This window comes from Salmo salar, chromosome ssa19, assembly GCF_905237065.1.
Source record: "Salmo salar chromosome ssa19, Ssal_v3.1, whole genome shotgun sequence".
Taxonomy (NCBI): domain Eukaryota; kingdom Metazoa; phylum Chordata; class Actinopteri; order Salmoniformes; family Salmonidae; genus Salmo; species Salmo salar.
In genome coordinates, this window is record NC_059460.1 from 6,175,573 (window position 1) to 6,196,627 (window position 21,055).

The 21,055-nt window shown below is 40.4% G+C and overlaps 1 protein-coding gene across 6 annotated transcripts in view; it reads left to right on the top strand.

Moving 5' to 3' along the window:
* Nucleotides 1-4,004: 4,004 nt before the first annotated feature.
* ccdc186 (coiled-coil domain-containing protein 186) overlaps nucleotides 4,005-21,055 on the top strand; it is a 146,777-nt gene continuing 129,726 nt past the window's right edge. Inside the window, exons 1-4 of one of the 6 annotated variants that reach the window (XM_045702015.1) lie at nucleotides 4,005-4,349; nucleotides 10,595-10,661; nucleotides 18,081-19,008; nucleotides 19,768-19,894. In XM_045702015.1, the coding sequence (XP_045557971.1) occupies nucleotides 4,332-4,349; nucleotides 10,595-10,661; nucleotides 18,081-19,008; nucleotides 19,768-19,894 (1,140 nt within the window). In that variant the 5' untranslated portion in view covers nucleotides 4,005-4,331. Of the gene's footprint in view, nucleotides 4,350-8,637; nucleotides 8,752-10,594; nucleotides 10,681-12,117; nucleotides 12,422-18,080; nucleotides 19,009-19,767; nucleotides 19,895-21,055 lie in introns of those variants that run through there. The other 5 variants (XM_014157070.2, XM_045702014.1, XM_014157071.2 and 2 more) reach the window with 5 other exon arrangements.

Consider the following 21,055-nt stretch of genomic DNA (forward strand, 5'->3'; position numbering starts at 1 on the left):
TTGACCGCTTTGGGAGAACAAGTACAGGCCACTAGCAAAATGACATGGCCGAACAGGCAAGCTTTAAATTGGCTCTTGGCAGAGAAAGGTGGGGTTTGTGTTATGTTGGGAGATGACTGCTGCACCTTCATCCCCAATAACACTGCCCCAGATGGTTAATTTACAATAACCAAGCTGAAAGGACTACGACAGGAAGTTAAGGACAATGCTGGACATGATTCCCATGGCTGGGACTGGTTGGACTCAATCCTGGGAAAATGGGGTGCAATGTTTACAAAAATGGTAATTATGATAGGTCACTAGTGGTGATGGGTGTTGTATTCTGTTATGTTTTACCTTTACTGAAATCCCTCCTCATCCAAACCACAGTAAAACAGATGACTGTACAAACTGTCATTACCGACCCAGTCGTGGAGGCGTACCCTGTTTTTGGAGCTCCTGGACAATACACTGACTAAAGTGGAAAACCATGCAATACTAAAGGAGGACCGTTGGACTGTCCATTTGGAAATCCTGAATGCCTATGGGGTGTAGCTCCAGGGGGAGGATGGGGTTGTCGTACCTATCAAGAACGACATCAATTGTTATAGAATGTTATAGATGTTGAACTTCCTGACATATATCCAGTTCCGGACTATGTCAAGGATAATGAGGATCCTAATCCTGATCAGAGGTGTCAACCAATGTAAGTGGTGCTCAAAAGACTGAACAGAAGGGGATGGACATTATCATCATATTGAACCTTTGTGCATTGTATCAAAGGGGTGATTGCCCATTGTGTTGTGATATAGAGTGTGTTTAGTAAATATGGATGATACTATAAATGAAGTTAGACCTTCTGTTAATATGAACTCCTAGACGTGTGACATAAGGTTTTCCAGTTACAAGAGTCCACGCACCATGCCCTTATTCCTTTAACAGGTCTTTTCATTATAGACCGAATAGTTGTTAGAGAGGTGTCTGTGAGGGAGGGCCATATGTTTAGGTGTCATATTGAGAATAACATTATAAGGGTTGATGAGGTTTGGTTTAGTATTTTTTATGTTTTTATTGTTTTTATTTTATTTTACATAACTTAAACTCTCGGGCAAGGCTGAGAAATGCATGCATATGCTTTTACACTGTATGTTAAAGGATAATTGGCTTGAGGAGGGATCTTTTACTTCTTTCTAGCTTTGGGAGGAGATTTGTTTGGTCCTGCCTCCTCTTCTATGAATGAGAAAGGGGGGGCTGAGGTACTTCCATTCTCACTTGTACTGGGATAAATTATTAGGTATGGGGCTTTTTAGCCCGAGAGGAGGGATATATTGAGAATTTTCCAGACCATGTGTGTTAATTATTAATTGTAGAAGAGCTAGTAAGATGGGTGCACTCTATATGTGCTCTGGGTCATTAGACACCATTAGACATGCACCTGTCTGGGGTGTGGACACGACTGGTTATTCCTGTAACTGTGTTATGGCCTACTATGTGCTGTTGCTATGGTTACACCTCTAAGGTTTTTCCAGAACATGGGTGTCCCTTTCAGAGGAGTTAGCATGATGACATGTCTGGTTATTTCTGTAAAGTACCTAAGACTGTTGCTAGGATCCTACATGTATGCACCTGTCTTAGTAGAAAACATGTCTGTCTATTTGAACTGTTTCTGTGGCTCTATGGGTTCCATGCCCTAATGTGAAACCAAACTAAACTTAGTGCAAGGCAATAAGATAACGGTGGCTAAATGCCAGAGGGGACGAGTCATTAAGAGGAGTTACTATGGGTTTGACGTAAGGAGGAAAAATGTATAAGAAGTCTGTGCCAAGAGTTGCTTCATGAATCAGCTCGGCTTTTGTTATATTGTAATAAAAGTCTATTTGAACGCACATGCTATGCTATTTGAGAATTGTTATTGACTGAATATTTCCACGACACCAGCAGCAGACTATGATCGATAATGTCAAAAGCTGCACTGAAGTCAAACAAAACAGCCCCTACAATTATTATCATAAATTTCTCTCAGCCAATCATCAGTCATTTGTGTGAGTGCTGTGCTTGTTGAATATCCTTCTCTATAAGCATGCTGAAAGTTTGTTGTCAATTTGTTTACTGTGAAATAGCATTGTATCTGCTCAAACACCATTTTTTCCAAAAGTTTACTAAGGGTTGGTAACAAGCTGATTGGTCGGCTATTTGAGCCAGTAAAGGGGGCTTTACTATCCTTAGGTAGCGGAATAACTTTTGCTTCCCTCCAAGCCTGGGGGCACACACATTCTAGTATTCTTAAATTGAAGATATGGCAAATAGGAGTGGCAATATCGTCCGCTATTATCTTCAGTAATATTCAATCAAAGTTGTCAGACCCCGGTGGCTTGTCATTGTTGATAGACAACAATAATTTGTTCACCTCTTTCACACTAACTTTAGGAATTTAAAATTACATTGCTTGTCTTTCATAATTTGGTCCGATATTCTTGGATGTGGTGTCAGCATTTGTTGCTGGCATGTCATGCCTAAGTTTGCTAATCTTGCCAATGAAAAAATCATTAAAGTAGTTGAAAAAATCAGTTGGTTTTGTGATGAATGAGCCATCTGATTCAATGAATGATGGAGCTGAGTTTGCCTTTTTTTCACAGAACTTAATTTAAGGTGCTCCATAGCTTTTTACAAGCATTCTTTATTTAATTTATCTTTGTTTCATAGTCTAGTTTTTTATTCTTCTTATTCAGTTTAGTCAGATGATTTCTCAATTTGCAATAAGTTTGTCAATCGGTTGAGCAGCCAGACTTATTTGCCATTCATTTTGCCTCATCCCTCTCAATCATACAATTTTTAAATTCCAGTTTTTACAGTCATTTTATTAATGGGTGCATGCTTATTAGCAACTAGAATAAGCAATTTCATAAATGTGTCAAGTGCACATGTGTAGGTATTTGCTCTTTATTAAAAAAACAACAGGACTGACAGACTTAATTATTTTTCTCCATTCACCCACCGGGTCAGACACTGGGCACCAACCACACCAGGAATTCTCTTCAGTTATTCAACCTGAACATATGTTGTCAACCCTGAGATGACTCCTTTGACGTGTGCAGTGGTGGGAAAAAAGTACCCAATTGTCATACTTGAGGAAATGTAAAGATACCGTAATAGAAAATGACTCAAGTAAAAGTTAGTCACCCAGTAAATTACTACTCAGTTAAAAGTCAAAATGTATTTGGTTTTAAATATACTTAAGTATCAAAAGTACAAATAATTTCAAATTCTTTGTATTAAAGCAAACCAGACAACACAAATCTTTAATATTTTTTTTCAACATATACAAATAGCCAGGGGGCACACTCCAACACTCAGACATAATTTACAAACAAAGCATGTGTTTAGTCAGTCTGCCAGATCAGATGCAGTAGGGATGACCAGGGATTTTGTGTTTAAGTGCATGAATTCCTGTCCTGCTAAGCATTCAAAATATAACTAGTACTTTTGGGTGTCAGGGAAAATGTATGGAGTAGAAAGTACATTATTTTCTTAAGGAATGTAGTGGAGTAAAAGTTGTCAAAAATATAAATAGTAAAGTAAAATACAGATACCCCAAAAAACGACTTAAGTAGTACTTTCAAGTATTTTTACACTACTGGAGGGTGCTCTCTTCCGAAGTTCAAAACACAACTTCTGTTGTCCGGATTCTTTTGCCCAATGCAATCTTCCTCTGTTCTTCATGAATACAGTTAATCAAAATAAGACCACTCCTGGTCACTCTGATAGACTCCACTTTTCCAAGCGCATACTTCACCATTTGACACCACAAACGGGTTTTCCACATATGCATCCTTACTCAACAAACGCATCGCAACAAGAAGCGATTCATTATCATTTAGACACGTATACTCCACTCCAATTTTAGACAATTTCGTTTTATTTCCAGTTTTCGATACTTCTGTTGTCGATTCACAACATTCTTCTTCGCCAAATGTACTCGACGCGCTGCTTAATTCGAACTCAGCATCCACTTCCGCCATCGTCCCGTTCACTTCAATCTAGCAAGGATCTTTCCTGCAGTGGCCATATTTGTTGATGTGTCACCAAAGATGGTGGATTAATGAAGATAGGACCTTCACGTGGGCAATAGTTCCCTCAGGACTTTTACGATTGTCAGTTCCGGGTCGGTCTACTTAGTTCATTGACTTTCATTCAACCAGAAAAAAACTGGGGGAAAAGGGAGAGGGGTGTCTCGTTTTCTTTTCCGTCTCTGGTGTTACTGTCACCTCAGCGACTTGTTGGGGGTAACCAGCTGAGCTGGATCAGCTGTCAAGGAAAGTGTCGATTTTTTTGTAACATCGGAACCTTACCAAATGGATATATCATATAAGGTTGGTATTTGCAATGCAAACTATCAATCTATCTTATTTTCTGTCTAGTTAACAGAATACAGTTTAGTGGTAGCTAACGCGTTGGTTGGTTAGCTAGCTATCGTTAGCTAACTTGCTAGATGTGTTTAGCTAGCTATTTATATTGGTCGTTGTATTATTACTAGATATAAAATGACTTCAACATCAATATTCAGTACATATGGCATTCAATATGACTAACGCTAGCCAGAATACCAGCTATGCATCATATTGCCACATTCAAAACAACTGGGAACTCCGAATAGGAAAAATCTTTTGAACGTTAACCCAACTCGGGCCAATTTCTAGAGCTCCGACGTCATGACTTTACTTCCTATGTTTCCGAGTTCCCAGTTGTTCTCAACGCGGCATATGAGCTAGCTAACGTAAGCTGTCTAGCCATCTGCGGCTTTTAAAGGCAGATAGCCTTGTATACAAACTTTGGTTGTACTTGTTATATAGGGTATGTAGCTAAGTTATGTTATTGACTTTTGCCACAGGCAGAGTCATTACAAGAATACCACTGCCCACATCCTTTTCTAGAGGACCTTCAGCCATGGGGTGTTCTTCCAAAATACTTTAGTTGTGTTCGAATACTCATACTAACCATAGTATTTGTGACGTAAATTGAGTATATAGTATTGTTATTGGTCATAGTGTGGATATAGTTAGTATACCAAAAGTTCCCGGATATCGTACTAAATTCGCCAAAATACGAAGTATATCAGCAGTGGACACTTTCCATGCTTTTAGGGCCCATAATGCAATGCTTAAGAAAATAGGCGTGGCTTCACAACGTTTTCAGATTTGAAGAAAACAGAGGACAAAATGCAGCGGAAGTACAAGAGGGGATACAAATTCATTGCTTTAACCTATTATAAGAAATGTTAAGAAAATGTTGAGCAATGTAATAAGTTAATGACTTCAACAATAATCTACCTTACACATTATATTGGCTGACAATTTGTTAGCTACGCTGTCCTTACGAACAACACAGCGTATCATTACAGCAGTATGTACCGGTATGTTGTTAGCTAAAGTTAGTTGCCTACTTATACATCAAACTTGCCAGTATATTAACTATAGGCTAACTAACTACCCAATGTTTATTGACTTGATTATTCCTGTCATTCTTAGCTGGACACTCGGGTGCTTTCATAAATTCGCTCTGGCTATCTACTCCGATTTCAGGACACTCTCGTCTCAGTGTAGCAGAGCGCAGAATAATGAATTTACGAGTGCTCAACACCCGTTGAATGTGACTGGTGTCAGTAAAATGGTCAGAGTGAGGTGTTCTCTCATTTGTCTGGAAATAGCTAGCCAGCGTTAGCCAGTTAGCTTTGGTGCTTTACTGCCGTTGTGAGGTCAAAACGCTCAGATCAACCCTACTCTTCGGCCAGAGCGAAACGCGCTGAAATTACAAACAGACAATCTGACAATGCTCTGAATTTACGAGCGAACTCCAAGTCGTAAAACTTCTAACTAGTAATTTAAGCTAGCAAGAGGTTCCATAGCAACAGAATCAACTTCCGATAGACAGGTGAAGAGATGGTACGCTCAACTGAAAGCATACTGTTCATTTATAGTATACTAAAATGAACTAATAGTATATACAGTGAGGGGAAAAAAGTATTTGATCCCCTGCAGATTTTGTACGTTTGCCCACTGACAAAGAAATTATCAGTCTATAATTTTAATGGTAGGTTTATTTGAACAGTGAGAGACAGAATAATAACAACAAAAAAATCCTGAAAAACACATGTCAAAAATGTTACAAAATGATTTGCATTTTAATGAGGGAAATAAGTATTTGACCCCTCTGCAAAACATGACTTAGTACTTGGTGGCGAAACCCTTGTTGGCAATCACAGAGGTCAGACGTTTCTTGTAGTTGGCCACCAGGTTTGCACACATCACAGGAGGGATTTTGTCCCACTCCTCTTTGCAGATCTTCTCCAAGTCATTAAGGTTTCGAGGCTGACGTTTGGCAACTCGAACCTTCAGCTCCCTCCACAGATTTTCTATGGGATTAAGGCCTGGAGACTGGCTAGGCCACTCCAGGACCTTAATGTGCTTCTTCTTCAGCCACTCCTTTATTGCCTTGGCCGTGTGTTTTGGGTCATTGACATGCTGGAATACCCATCCACGACCCATTTTCAATGCCCTGCCTGAGGGAAGGAGGTTCTCACCCAAGATTTTACGGTACATGGCCCCGTCCATCGTCTGTTTGATGCGGTGAAGTTGTCCTGTCCCCTTAGCAGAAAAACACCCCCAAAGCATAATGTTTCCACCTCCATGTTTGACGGTGGGGATGGTGTTCTTGGGGTCATAGGCAGCATTCCTCCTCCTCCAAACACGGCGAGTTGAGTTGATGCCAAAGAGCTCCATTTTGGTCTCATCTGACCACACCATTTTCACCCAGTTGTCCTCTGAATCATTCAGATGTTCATTGGCAAACTTCAGACGGGCATATATATGTGCTTTCTTGAGCAGGGGTACCTTGCGGGCGCTGCAGGATTTCAGTCCTTCATGGCGTAGTGTGTTACCAATTATTTTCTTGGTGACTATGGTCCCAGCTGCCTTGAGATCATTGACAAGATCCTCCCGTGTAGTTCTGGGCTGATTCCTCACCGTTCTCATGATCATTGCAACTCCACGAGGTGAGGTCTTGCATGGAGCCCCAGACCGAGGGAGATTGACAGTTCTTTTGTGTTTCTTCCATTTGCGAATAATCACACCAACTGTTGTCACCTTCTCACCAAGCTGCTTGGCGATGGTCTTGTAACCCATTCCAGCCTTGTGTAGGTCTACAATCTTGTCCCTGACATCCTTGGAGAGCTCTTTTGTCTTGGCCATGGTGGAGAGTTTGGAATCTGATTGATTGATTGCTTCTGTGGACAGGTGTCTTTTATACAGGTAACAAGCTGAGATTAGGAGCACTCCCTTTAAGAGGGTGCTGCTAATCTCAGCACGTTACCTGTATAAAAGACACCTGGGAGCCAGAAATCTTTCTGATTGAGAGGAGATCAAATACTTTTTTCCCTCACTGTAAATGGTATGCTAGTTGAAGTTTATTTAGATGGAACTAAAATATTTATGTAAAAATGGTGTCTGTGGACATGTTTTTCATTACCATAACAGTTTTTCAAGTTCCTGTAGAAACTCCAATCATTTTTAAAATAGATTTATTCACCCATGATCCATCATCTAGAGGAGCTGTTCTTAGATCAGCACAAGTTCATTTAATTTCTTCACTTATATTTCTTCAGAATGAGTATCTTATTCTCAAACACCCCCTGTAAATTACTTTACCTTTCCAAAAAACTAAAATTGGGAAAAACCTTGAGAACCATTACCTCGCCAACATGGAGGAATGAATGGGCTTTAGTCATGTGGTCAATTGTTTGCTGGTTCATAATGGCTGTCTCCTATTACTTGCAGATTGAGCTAAGGGCCTCTCATTACTGAAAAACACATTTCTAATTGCCACATCATTTTTAGGTCAGTTTCGGGAATGATAATAAGCTAATTCTAATGTATAGTTGATGGGTGTGCTGTGCTGGTAACTTTAATTATTTACTAGGACCACTGCTTACAACTATTGTATCTATTATTATTATTATTATTATTATTATATATTTTGAAAACAATTGGATTGATTTAAGATGGGGTTTATAGAAATATGAGTTTATAAACCCTGTTTAATATACTTAAAGACACAATCTGGAGTTTTCAGGTAAGAGCATCTGCCACTTAAAGGAGTATTTTCCACATTTTGATATGTGTACCTGTTTTAACCCTTGCCTATACTATTGTTTGATATCCCAAGAAAGTTTTCGGTCAATATCCCACATATTTAGATACTTTATAGGCATATCATGTTACGCCATTTGCCCATAGGATCCCATTAAATGTAGAAATACGTCTAAAATACCTTCGAACCACACATCTCTGTCCTTTTATTTATATATATATATATATATAACAAACTGTGAAGACCTTGGAGACATTACATAAGCATAAAGTTTTTATTTGGTATTTTGTTAAGACCACTTTTTTGACTTTTGAAAATACATGCACGCAATTACAGTCACGGGCATGACCCCACCACATTCTACAATTTAATTTGTCTGTCTCCCAGTTTTATCATTGGAATGTGCTACAAAACGAGGCAACAGTGTGCTTTAGGACCACACGGACACCACTGAGTGGGCTGACAGGCTGTGTGAAGGCAAAGCTTCTGGAAGGCTGAGCTTCTGGAAGGCTGGCTGGACCAGCACAGGAGAGTTAAGCATATTTCAGTGTACACGTTGCGCTCTTTCACCGAGTTGTTTAAAAATAACATTAACTGTCTACTCTTTAGTTGACTGATGTTGCTGGCAAGGTAACTGCTGTTAAACTTAACATACATTTTTTTTTTAACTAGGGGTTATTCGCAGCGCTGAGCTAGGATTGTAACTGACATGTAATGTTAGCTATTGTTTCATTCCCTCTACTGAGATGAATGATTAAGCTAAGCTACTGAGTAGCTACTTCAGCAAGGTCAGCTCAAGCCTCAAGTTTCTTGTCAAATAGCGATATGAGATGGCTATTATGAGGTGGCTATTATTACTGTGTAACAGCAGTTGTTTGAATGGACGTTTTGTAGTCTTTGTTTTGTCACGTTTCAGAAGTAAATTAGCTTGGCAAGCTTTCACCAGTTGATGTACCGTTAGAGAGCTGGCCAAAAGTTGGCTTACGTTAGCTATTATTTTTCCCTCAATCAAACTAGACCTGAATCTTGCCAGCCATGGTCACAGTAATTTTTTGCCCTATAGGCAACTTCAATTGTGCAAAAATAACTTAAGAAATAGGTTAAATTACCAGAGATTCTCACATGGCCCTTAAGTTGTATTACTGGGCTATATCAGCCCATCTGCTGGATGTAGTTTGAAGAGAGCAGAGTTGGAGAGAATTGCACTTTCTCTTGAGCAATTTTTATAGCCTACCTTTTAGAAGTGGGAAGATTTTCAGATGGAGAAATATGGGTGATCAATATTTAGTCCTATTTCTAGGTAATGTCGTAAACTATAGCCTAACCATGGGCCTATTCAGGAAGTAAATTTTTTTGGAAAGAACTGCCCTGTACTTCTCCGCCCATGTATACTTAGGTTATAGCCTACTCTATTTAATTGAGACCACACACGCACCTGATCTCGCAGGTATGGCTACTGAACTGGAGGCAGCAAGAATGCTGACAGTGACACTTGCTACGTTTTGCATAGACCTATCGGATATAGCCTACCTTTTAGGGGGACTATTTGCAGGCAGAGACAAATAAATGGGTAATCCATAGTTATTGAAAATGAAAAGGCGCAACTCTCGCCCACCATAGTAGCCTAACCTATGTGCGTGTTGTGCCTTTTCCTTTTCAATTATGATAAAACATTTTGATTGCACTTCGACTCATGCTAGTTGGGCGCCCTCCACTTCTTTTCATTATCAATATTTATTTACAGACACTGTAGTAAACTAGAGTCAAATCATATTTAAGTTCATTTCATATTCAAGGTAACTGCCACGTGATTCTCTGCCCATGTAGGCATCCTACTCTTATTTCAATTTAGACCACACATACTAGGCGCACTTGAACTCTGAAACCCAACTAGGAGAGGTAGGCTACTGAAGTTGAAGCAGCGAATTCTGTGTGTGAATAATGCCAAAAAGATATGCTTTTAATACAATAGGTAGGCTAATGCAGAAAGGACCATTTCAAAATATTATGTGGAACAACAAAAATATATTCATCCCATAGTTGTCTGTCTGACCGTCCGCTCCCACCTGCAGCATGAAATATGCCGACTGCGCCGCAATGATCTCTGTCGGGACCCACAGGTCCCGCAGGCATCTGGCGGAATGCAGCCCTCTAGTGCAGTCAGTACACAACACTATGCTCATCATGTCTTAGCAGGATCAGATGGTGACAGGGGTCCCAGCAGGGTCAGACAGCCAGGGAAGACCTGTCTATAGATATCAGGTGAATTTTGAAGCATATTCAGTGAATGAGACAAAGTTCCATCTTGAATTGATGGGTAGAACTAGAGTAGCTACAGGACATCAGCTTAAGTTTAAAGCTACAGTTTGGAATCTGGGAATAATGGTAATTTCAATTATTTCACCATTCTTTTCTTGGATAATATAATGTATAAATGTACACCAAGGTAATTCTTTGTCGTGCCTCATTTTAGGAGGATCAGATGGTGACAGGGGTCTCAGCAGAGTCAGGCAGCCAGGGAAGACCAGTCTGTGACAGAGGTGAGGTGAATTTTTGCAGGTACCACACTTGATTCTCTCTGGTCAGCAAACACTGGACAAGCCAGAAGCTATTTGACAATCTTGCAAGGGTTGATAGAAGCTTTTCCTGATGACACAAAACATGGAAAACAGAAATGTGAGGAAGACCTGGGAGCCGCTATATGATGATGATGATGATGATGATGGATGGATACAGATATGTTAGAATGCCCAGTCATGTTCATATAATCTCAGACATAAATTACTGCAGTTTAAGACCATCCATAGAACGTACTATATTCTTTTGAAGGTATAAAGCACAAAAGGGGACATATGTTGTTGTCTTGTGAAGGCTGGCTGAATTCTGGCAAAGATGATGTTCTTTTATGTCAGCATGTCTACTAGAGGTCAACCGATTAATGGGCATGGCCGATTTAATTAGGGCCGATTTCAAGTTTTCATAACAATCTGTAATCGTCATTTTTGGATGCCGATTATGGCCGATAACATTGCATTCCACGAGGAAACTGCGTGCCAGGCTGACCACCTGTTACGCGAGTGCAGCAAGGTGCCAAGGTAAGTTGCTAACTAGCATTAAACTTATCTTACAAAAAAATATAAATCTTCACATAATCACTACTTAACTACACATAGTTGATGATATTACTAGGTTAACTAGCTTGTCCTGTGTTGCATATAATCAATGTGGTGCCTGTTAATGTATCATCAAATCACAGCCTACTTCGTCAAAAGGTGATGATTTAACAAAGGCGCATTCGTGAAAAAAGCACAATTGTTGCACGAATGTACCTAACCATAAACCTCTTTTGCCTTTCTTAAAATCAATACACAAGTATATGTTTTTAAACCTGCATATTTAGTTAAAATAAATTCATGTTAGCAGGCAATATATTAACAAGGGAAATTGTGTCACTTCTCTTGCCTTCATTTCACGCAGAGTCAAGGTATATGCAAGAGTTTGGGCCGCCTGGCTCGTTGCGAACTGTGTTCTTCCTAACAAAGACCGTAATTAATTTTCCAGAATTTTGCATAATTAAGACATAACATTGAAGGTTGTGCAATGTAACAGCAATATTTAGGGTTACCCTTAAAGTGCCTATAAGAACATCCAATAGTCAAAGGTATATGAAATACAAATGGTATAGAGAGAAATAGTCGACGCGTCATAATTCCTATAATAACTACAACCTAAAACATCTTAACTGGGAATATTGAAGAACTGGGAATATTGAACCACCAGCTTTCATATGTTCTGAGCAAGGAACTTAAACGTTAGCTTTTTTTACATGGCACATATTGCACTTTTACTTTCTTCTCCAACACTGTTTTTTTTTATATATATTGGCAGATTAAACGGTATCGGCTTTTTTTGCTACTCCAATAATCGTTATCGGCGTTGAAAAATCATAATCGGTCGACCTCTGTCTCCAGATTTTCCCTTCTCCCTGTTTTTGTTTGCTATGGCACCCCTCATTTCTCTATTACAGCTAATGATTAATAAGGATGTGAACTTCATATATCCTAACATATCACTTTCCAACCTTGTTGAGGATGGCTCGTCAGGCTCAAAAAGCCTCAAATTTGCGAGGATGGCCACCAATTTGTCAAGCCTTGTGTTGGTCAGCCTGTTGTGTGTGTTCCCAAACAAGGACCAGTTGTGCTCTGAGGCGGCTGATGTTGGTGGGATTTGGAGGATGATGGAGGCAACAGGAGAAAGAGCCTCAGATCCACAAAGTCCCTTCCACCAGGTGGCTGATGAGGTATGTTGGCACGACTGCCATATTGCATCTCCATCCCAAAGCCCTTGCTTGGAAGTGTACTTTGCCAGATTGCCAAGAACCTTGCCCTCATCCAGGCCGAGGTGGCGAGACATGGTAGTGATGACACCATAGGCCTTGTTGATATCTGCACCAGACAGGATGCTCTTGCCAGCATACTTGGGGTCCAACATGTACGCTGTGGCGTGTATGAGCTTCAGGCAGAGGTCTTCACACTTTTTGATTTATTTCAGAACTGCAGTTTATTCTACTTGGCTCAACAGTGAAGTGGGCAGGGCAGTACGGATTTCTTCTCTTGCATCTGCAAGCAGAGTCTGAACATCAGACAGGATGGTATTGTCTCATTGACTGCCTTCAGCTCATCTGCAAAGTAGAGACCGGTGTGTCTGTTGTCCCTTGTGTCTGTGCTCTTGTAGATTACTGGTTGAGGGGTGGCGATGATGTAGTTAATTATTCCTTGCCCACGAACATTCAACCACCCATCAGAGAGGATTGCAATGCAGTCTGCTTTCTCTATGATTTGCTTGACCTTCACTTGAACTCTGCATCCAGCAAATGAGTAGATAAAGCATGTCTGGTTGGAGGGGTGTATGCTGGGCGAAGAACATTCAGAAATCTCTTCCAATACACATTGCCTGTGAGCATCAGAGGTGAACCAGTTGCATATACACAGCTCGAGCAAAACATTCATCAGAATTTCTCTGACTACGTTCCTCCATTGAGTCAAAAAAACATCTGATTCCAGGAAGACCATGAGCTGTTGCTATCAATGAGGTGTCTGATTCCACATTTTCACCTTGAGTAGAAGTAGAGGGACTTTTGTCAGAGGTTGCTCGTTCTGAGTGCTGAGGGAACTTTATGCACTTGGCCAGATGATTCTGCATCTTTGTTGCATTCTTCACATATGATTTGGCACAGTATTTGCAAATGTACACATATTTTCCTTCTACATTAGCTGCAGTGACAGGTCTCCACACATCAGATAGTGCCTGTGGCATTTTCCTGTAAAGATTTGAAAAAAATGAGTAAAAACAAATGCAATTCCATGTACAGATACATAGCTAAGCAGTTAGAATAAACAACTCCTTTGTAAGAACAATGTTTTAAAATGAAATGGAAACAGGTGAATTAATACTCCTCAGTTAGCAGGCTCAAGCAAGCTAAAACCCACATGGTAGCAACAACTAACTAGCAGAAATTGTTAACAAGTTACAAATGATTTAAACACACTTTTATGTAGGCTACTATTTAATAGTTAACACAAAATAATGTATGTCATATAAAATATATTTACCCCACACAGTTTTGTAATCAAGCATGTAGTCCTTGGCTTAGACAGTGTACAGTCGTGGCCAAAAGTTTTGAGACTGACACAAATATAAATTTTCACAAAGTCTGCTGCCTCAGTTTGTATAATGGCAATTTGCATATACTCCAGAATGTTATGAAGAGTGATCAGATGATTTGCAAAGTCCATATTTGCCATGCAAATGAACTGAATCCCCCAAAAACATTTCCACTGCATTTCAGCCCTGCCACAAAAGGACCAGCTGACATCATGTCAGTGATTCTCTCATTAACCTCTTACATCTAGATGTTCCGCTAGCGGAACGCCTCGCCAATATCCAATGATGGGGCGTGGCGCGAATTACAAACTCCTCAAAAATCCCCAAACTTCCATTTTTCAAACATATGACTATTTTTCACCATTTTAAAGACAAGACTCTCCTTTAAAGACAAGACTCTGAAGTAATAGGATTTTTAAGGTTTTGAAAATCGCGCCACAGGCTGGCAGTGGCTGTTACGTAGGTGGGACGCAAGCGTTTGATAAAAATGTAATTTACGTTCAAACGGCTCTCCTGTGAATTAGTGACCCGCGACATAAGCCTAGTTTCCTGAATCGGGTCACGTGTTATTTCATAGTTTCGATGTCTTCACTATTATTCTACAATGTAGAAAATGGTACAAATAAAGAAACCCTTCAATTAGTCGGTGTCAACATTTTTGACTGGTACTGTATATTCATTATAATACCATTATTTATTTTGTGTTGAGTTTCACTATTTATCAAGGCCACTTAGCGCTTATAATGATGTTTAAGCTGCTGATGTTTTCATCATTTGACTGCCCGAATTTTGACCGTGGTTGGGGTATTTTTATTTTATTTTGTCGTTATTAAAAATAAGTTGTTACCATCTTCCAACACATGCTTTCTGTTTCATAGTTGTAACAAAGGCACTCCATGAATAATAACATTGATTGAAAGCCTACAGTAACAAACTAATAAATGCTGTTGTGGTATTGGAATAACATACAAATCGTATTCTGTTACTCAAGGCTTTCATAAACGCAACCAAATTATTGTTTTTGCTATAGCATATTTGAAATATATTAATTACACTTATGTTGCAGTCAGAATGACTGCTCATTAGTTTGACACCCAGCGGTTGTAGGGTTAAGTGCTTTAAAGAATATATTTTCAGTGTGTGAATTTTACTTGCAAATGTCTATGAACCCTGTATAGGCTACTTTCTCAGCCCTCAAATGAAAGACAAAATCACCTGTTTATTGAAATGATGAGTGCACTATTGGCTTTCCTGTCAGATCTTGACCCGTGTCAGTATTTTTTTGTCATTTGTGCCAGTAGCTTTCTTTTGGTACTGGCCCGGTGTGCCACTGTCAAATTTACCTGAATGTCAAGCCCTGCTGTGTGCGGTGCGTGTAGGGCCTATATGTGACCCGATTCAGGAAACTAGGTGTATGTCGCAAGTCACGACTTACGTGTAGAGCCGTTTGAATGTAAAAACATATATATTTTTTTATCAAAATGCAGTTTTTCGCAGAAATGCCTTCAGGAACATGTGAACTTTCATGTGCCTTAATAACGAACGTGTATGCCATCTGTAAATACGAATAAAATGGATAAATTATGAACCTTGTTGGTTAAGCCATAGAAAAAGTCAGCAATCTTCACACTAGCCATGATTGGCTGAGATAATGAGTGGGCTGGACATGCCGAGAGAGGAGTTCGGATTGGTCTGCCGTAGATGGCTTTTGTCTATTTGAGCTCGTCAGTCTGTGTTGGTAATCCTGTCAAACGCGGCTTTAAAAAATATATATATATATATATATTTTGTAGTGAAGCTGCATAAGTGTTGCTCTCCACTTTCTGGAGAATCAAGTTTTGAAATCAGTGGAATTAGAGTATGATAGCTAAAGTGATGGAGAAAATACCTGTCTCCGGATTACATATTCAAACTAAGGGTGACCGTGGCATGGCATCCGTGACAGGGAGACACGTCCATCATGCATGATAGTCCTGCATTAGCTAGCTACATTTTCAGATATTACACGTTTTCTAATTTTGACCGAAAGTGGTTTCCATTCAAGCTAAAGTGTACTGTTAGCTAGCTAGCTGATAGCTGACATTATTATTTGTTTCCCAGAGCCGTTTGCTGTTCTAGTTAGAGCCTAATGTTAGCTAGCTAACATTGAACATGGTTGGTTAGCACCCAGCACTGTGGCATTGTTGTGGCAATACCAAAAATATTATATTCGCCATGTCACTAAGCAAAAACAAACAACCAAAACAGCGATAGCCACTACAATGTCAAATCAGATTTTTTGTCATGAGTAGAGTACCATTCAATTGTTTTTGTAGACCCATGACTATGGTGTGTTGACATTAACCTGTTGACGTTAGCTAGCTATGTATGGAATGCAGGCACATCAGGTTCTGTATGGAATGCAGGCACATCAGGTTCTGCATGGAATGCAGGCACATTATGGAACACAGGCCAGGTCATTATCAATTATATTTGTATTTATTTTTTAAATGGTGTGACCAAATCATGTGCTGTGGAAAAAGTTAGTGTAGAACCCCTGATTTGCCCAGCTGGGTTAACCTCTCTAGGGCAGGCGGGACGAATTCGTCCCACCTACGTAACAGCCAGTTGAATCCTGTGGCGCGATTTTCAAATACCTTAAAAATCCTATTACTTCAATTTCTCAAACATATGACTATTTTACAGCTATTTAAAGATAAGACTCTCGTTAATCTAACCACACTGTCCGATTTCAAAAAGGCTTTACAACGAAAGCAAAACATTAGATTATGTCAGCAGAGTACCCAGCCAGAAATAATCAGACACCCATTTTTCAAGCTAGCATATAATGTCACAAAAACCCAGAAGACAGCTAAATGCAGCACTAACCTTTGATGATCTTCATCAGATGACAACCCTAGGACATTATGTTATACAATACATGCATGTTTTGTTCAATCAAGTTCATATTTATATCAAAAAACAGCTTTTTACATTAGCATGTGACGTTCAGAACTAGCATACCCCCGCAAACTTCCGGGGAATTTACTAACAATTTACTAAATTACTCACGATAAACGTTCACAAAAAGCATAACAATTATTTTAAGAATTATAGATACAGAACTCCTCTATGCACTCGATATGTCCGATTTTAAAATAGCTTTTTGGTGAAAGCACATTTTGCAATATTCTAAGTACATAGCCCAGCCATCACGGGCTAGCTATTTAGACACCCGGCAAGTTTAGTCTTCACCAAAATCAGATTTACTATTATAAAAGTTTGATTACCTTTTGTTGTCTTCGTCAGAATGCACTCCCAGGACTGCTACTTCAATAACAAATGTTGGTTTGGTCCAAAATAATCCATCATTATATCCGAATAGCGGCGTTTTGTTCGTGCGTCCCAGACACTATCCGAAATGGTAAATCAGGGTCGCGCGCATGGCGCAATTCGTGACAAAAAATATCTAAATATTCCATTACCGTACCTCGAAGCATGTCAACCGCTGTTTAAAATCAATTTTTATGCAATTTATCTCGTAAAAAAGCGATAATATTCCGACCGGGAATCTCCTTTTCGGCAAACAGAGGAAAAAAACACAAAGACGGGGGCGACCAGTGCACGCGCCTAAGCCCACAGTCCCTTGATCGACCACTTGACAAAGGCGATAATGTGTTTCAGCTTTGGGCTGGAATGACACCATTCATGTTTTTCCCGGGCTCTGAGAGCCTATTGGAGCCGTGGGAAGTGTCACGTTACCGCAGAGATCCTTTGTAATTGAATGAGATGTCAAAGAAAGACAATAAATGGTCAGACAGGCCACTTCCTGTAAAGGAATCTCTCAGGTTTTGACCTGCCATTTGAGTTCTGTTATACTCACAGACACCATTCAAACAGTTTTAGAAACTTTGGAGTGTTTTCTATCCAAAGCCAATAATTATATGCATATTCTAGTTACTGGGCAGGAGTAGTAACCAGATTAAATCGGGTACGTTTTTTTATCCAGCCGTGTCAATACTGCCCCCTAGCCCTAACAGGTTAACGGTAAGAAGGAAAAGGAAATTAAAGTGGCATCATTATCGCTGTCTGTTACTGTAAAAGGAAGTAGTGTTAGTCCCATTAAAGCAAAAGTTCCCATTAAAACTGTTAGCCTACCTCCTGCCCTGTCAAATTCCAATGGGTATCCTCTAGGCCTAGGCTATATGTGCAATTTATGCTGGAAGTGTTTCATATTACTTAGTTAGTGATGTCAGACTTTCATTCCCATTCATATCTCTCTCTACCCCACATCCCTCTCTGTCTCTGTGTGTCAGGTGTGAAGCTGAGGAAAACCATGGAGCAGTCTGACCCAGCCTCTGCCTCAGACCTGACCCAGGGGTCAGAGGTCAACTCCCTGCCGAAGGCGTCATCAGGGATCAACAAGAGCAACAGGAGTGACACAACGATGGAGGAAAATGAGGTCTATGCAGAAAGGGGGAATGATGTCGAACAGGAGAGTCTGGAGGGAGATGGGATACAACACAAGAAGAAGAAAAAGTGCCAGCAAGAGGGTGGAGAGGAGTCTGTCAATGTGGACATTAGCTGTGACATTGGGACAGCCTCAATGGAAGACGCAAGAACTCTTGTAGATGGGACAACTGAACGTCCATTCTCGGTCTTGGATGAGGTAATGGAAAGCACCAACTCAGTTTTGGAGGTGACGATAGAAAGCTTGTCGTCGCTTCTGGGCAAGGCAGTGGAATCTCCACCCGCTATTCTAGTTGGAGTGGGTGACTGCTCAACCTCTATTCCGAACAGAGACGCAGAATCTCAACCAGCTGTTGTCGATGGCCCCCTCAAATGCTCCGTGGAACCCTCCCCCACAAAGGAAAACGTCATTCAAGGTTCAGTAGTCACCAATAGCCCAGCCACGCCCTCCACACCCAGCCCTGCCTTTGCAGACCCTGGAATTTCCAGTCCACGAACGATGGCCCCCACGAACACCAACTCTTCGCCCAGCCCCTACGACACGGACTGCAGCCGCAAGCTCATGACTGAGATCCAGCGGTCGGTCTCCCAGGAGTCCCTATTGGATGAGCTGGAGCAGGAGTTGTTCTCCTGCCAGCTGCCCGAGAGAGGGGGAGGGGGGCGCAAGGGTGGACCCCATGTCAATGGCATGCAGGCTGACCAGGACGGCTCCCCAATGGTTTTCGAGAAGTGCATCCAGTACAAGTATGTGCAGCAGGAAAAGGCTATCAAAAGGTAATAAATACCATGGTGATGTGTAACAAAGTCATGAAGTTTGTTAGCAGTTTATGTTACTCTTCAATAACACAGACCCCAAAGCAAATCAGGTGGAAAAAAATAGGTTTATTCAAAGGGGACAAATCATAGATGTTATACTGAGAGGTAGATGTTCATTCTCCCCTGTCCTCAGTGATTCTCTCTACAGAACAAAGGGACAGGATGTAGTTTTATAACCCAACCCTAGCCTGTGGTTGACCAATAAGAATTCCTTGCAAGATTCCTTGTATCTTGTTTCAGGCTCAATGCCTAGACAAATTCCTCCCATGTCTCTGACCCATTGATAATTAATTCCCCTTTACAGAAAAAACACTATTTCCATTGATTGTTAATTCCCTCTTGACCTTAAATTACACCACGCGTACTAATCTTCAAAATATTCTTACAAGTTGTATGTCGCTATAATTTGGTATATTGTGTGCCAAGTAAACATTCACATGATACCAGTGTAGGTCTACTGTATATCCCTGCCTTTTTTGTGGATAGATGAATTATCCTATCATATTTTTATGCACTTTCTGCAATCACAAGCTGAAATATCCCAAACTTGTTCTGTAGAAAATACCCTCTTGTCTATTTGAAAAGTTAGGCTAAGTTATGCTTTTTAATAGAGATCTTGTACTTTTGAAGGACAAAAACATATTTCATATACCATTTCCATCCCTGTTCATGCGTCTGTGTGGCTGTACCCTTACGCTTGGATTGTTGACCTTATAGGCTGCTGGATGAAAACAACAAGCACCAGGAGCTGGTCCTGGCTATCTGCTCAGAGAAGGACACCATGAGGGAAGAACTGAAGAGGAGGGTGGAGACTGAGAAAAAGCACATGTGCACCGTGAAGAAGGTAAGCACTCCAACTCCAGACTGGTGTCACGTCCATCAAGCTGCCTCATGGCTGTTCCCTTATGGGCTGTCTGGATCGGACAAGGCTGGCTTACTTACTCCAACGGTTTCCATTTAGACATCAGTGTAATCAGGTTACTACTACTGCACCAGTAGCTAGAATATGCATATAATTATGGGCTTTGGATAGAAAACACCCAGGCGTTGTAGGGAGGTCATACAGGCACGTGGAGGCCACACACACTACTGAGCCTCATTTTGACTTGTTTTAAGGACATTACATCAAAGTTGCATTAGCCTGTAGTATGGTTTTCCACTTTAATTTTGAGTGTGACTCCAAATGCAGACCTCCATGGGTTGATAAATTGGATTTCCATTGATTATTTTTGTGTGATTTTGTTGTCAGCACATTCAACTATGTAAAGAAAAAAGTATTTAATTAGATTATTCATTTCATTTAGATCTAGGATGTGTTGTTTAAGTGTTCCCTTTATTTTTTTGAGCAGTATATTTTCTGAACGTCATGCGCCAATGTAAAATGGGGTTTATGGATATAAATATGAACTTGATCGAACAAAAAATGCATGTATTGTGTAACATGATGACCTAGGTGTGTCATCTGATGAAGATCGTCAAAGGTTAGTGCTTCATTTAGCTGTGTTTTGGGTATTTGTGATGCATCTAGTTGCTGGGAAAATGGCTGTGTGGTTATTTGTGTTTATCTACTCTCCTAACATAATCTAATGTTTTGCTTTCGCTGTAAAGCCTTTTTGAAATCGGACAACGTGGTTCGATTCAGGAGAAGTGTATCTATAAAATGGTGTAAAATAGTCCTATGTTTGAGAACTTTGAATTATGACATTTTGTGGTTTTAAATTTGGTGCTCTGCTCTGATTTTTCACTGGCTGTTGAATAGTGTGAACTGTGGGTGGGACGCTAGCGTCGTCTTCCATTACCTGTTTTGAGGAAATGGCGTTAGTCATTCTCATGGGTCTCCCTGTCAGCATCTCATGGGGAGAGAGACCAGTCACTATGTTGGGTCTCTTTCAGAAGAGCCTTTGCCACAGCTGTTGCTGTAGCTCTCCTGCAAGGAAAACCTTCAATCCATTTTGAAAATGTGTCAACAATCACCAAACAATACTTGTTCCCCTCACAAGGGTTC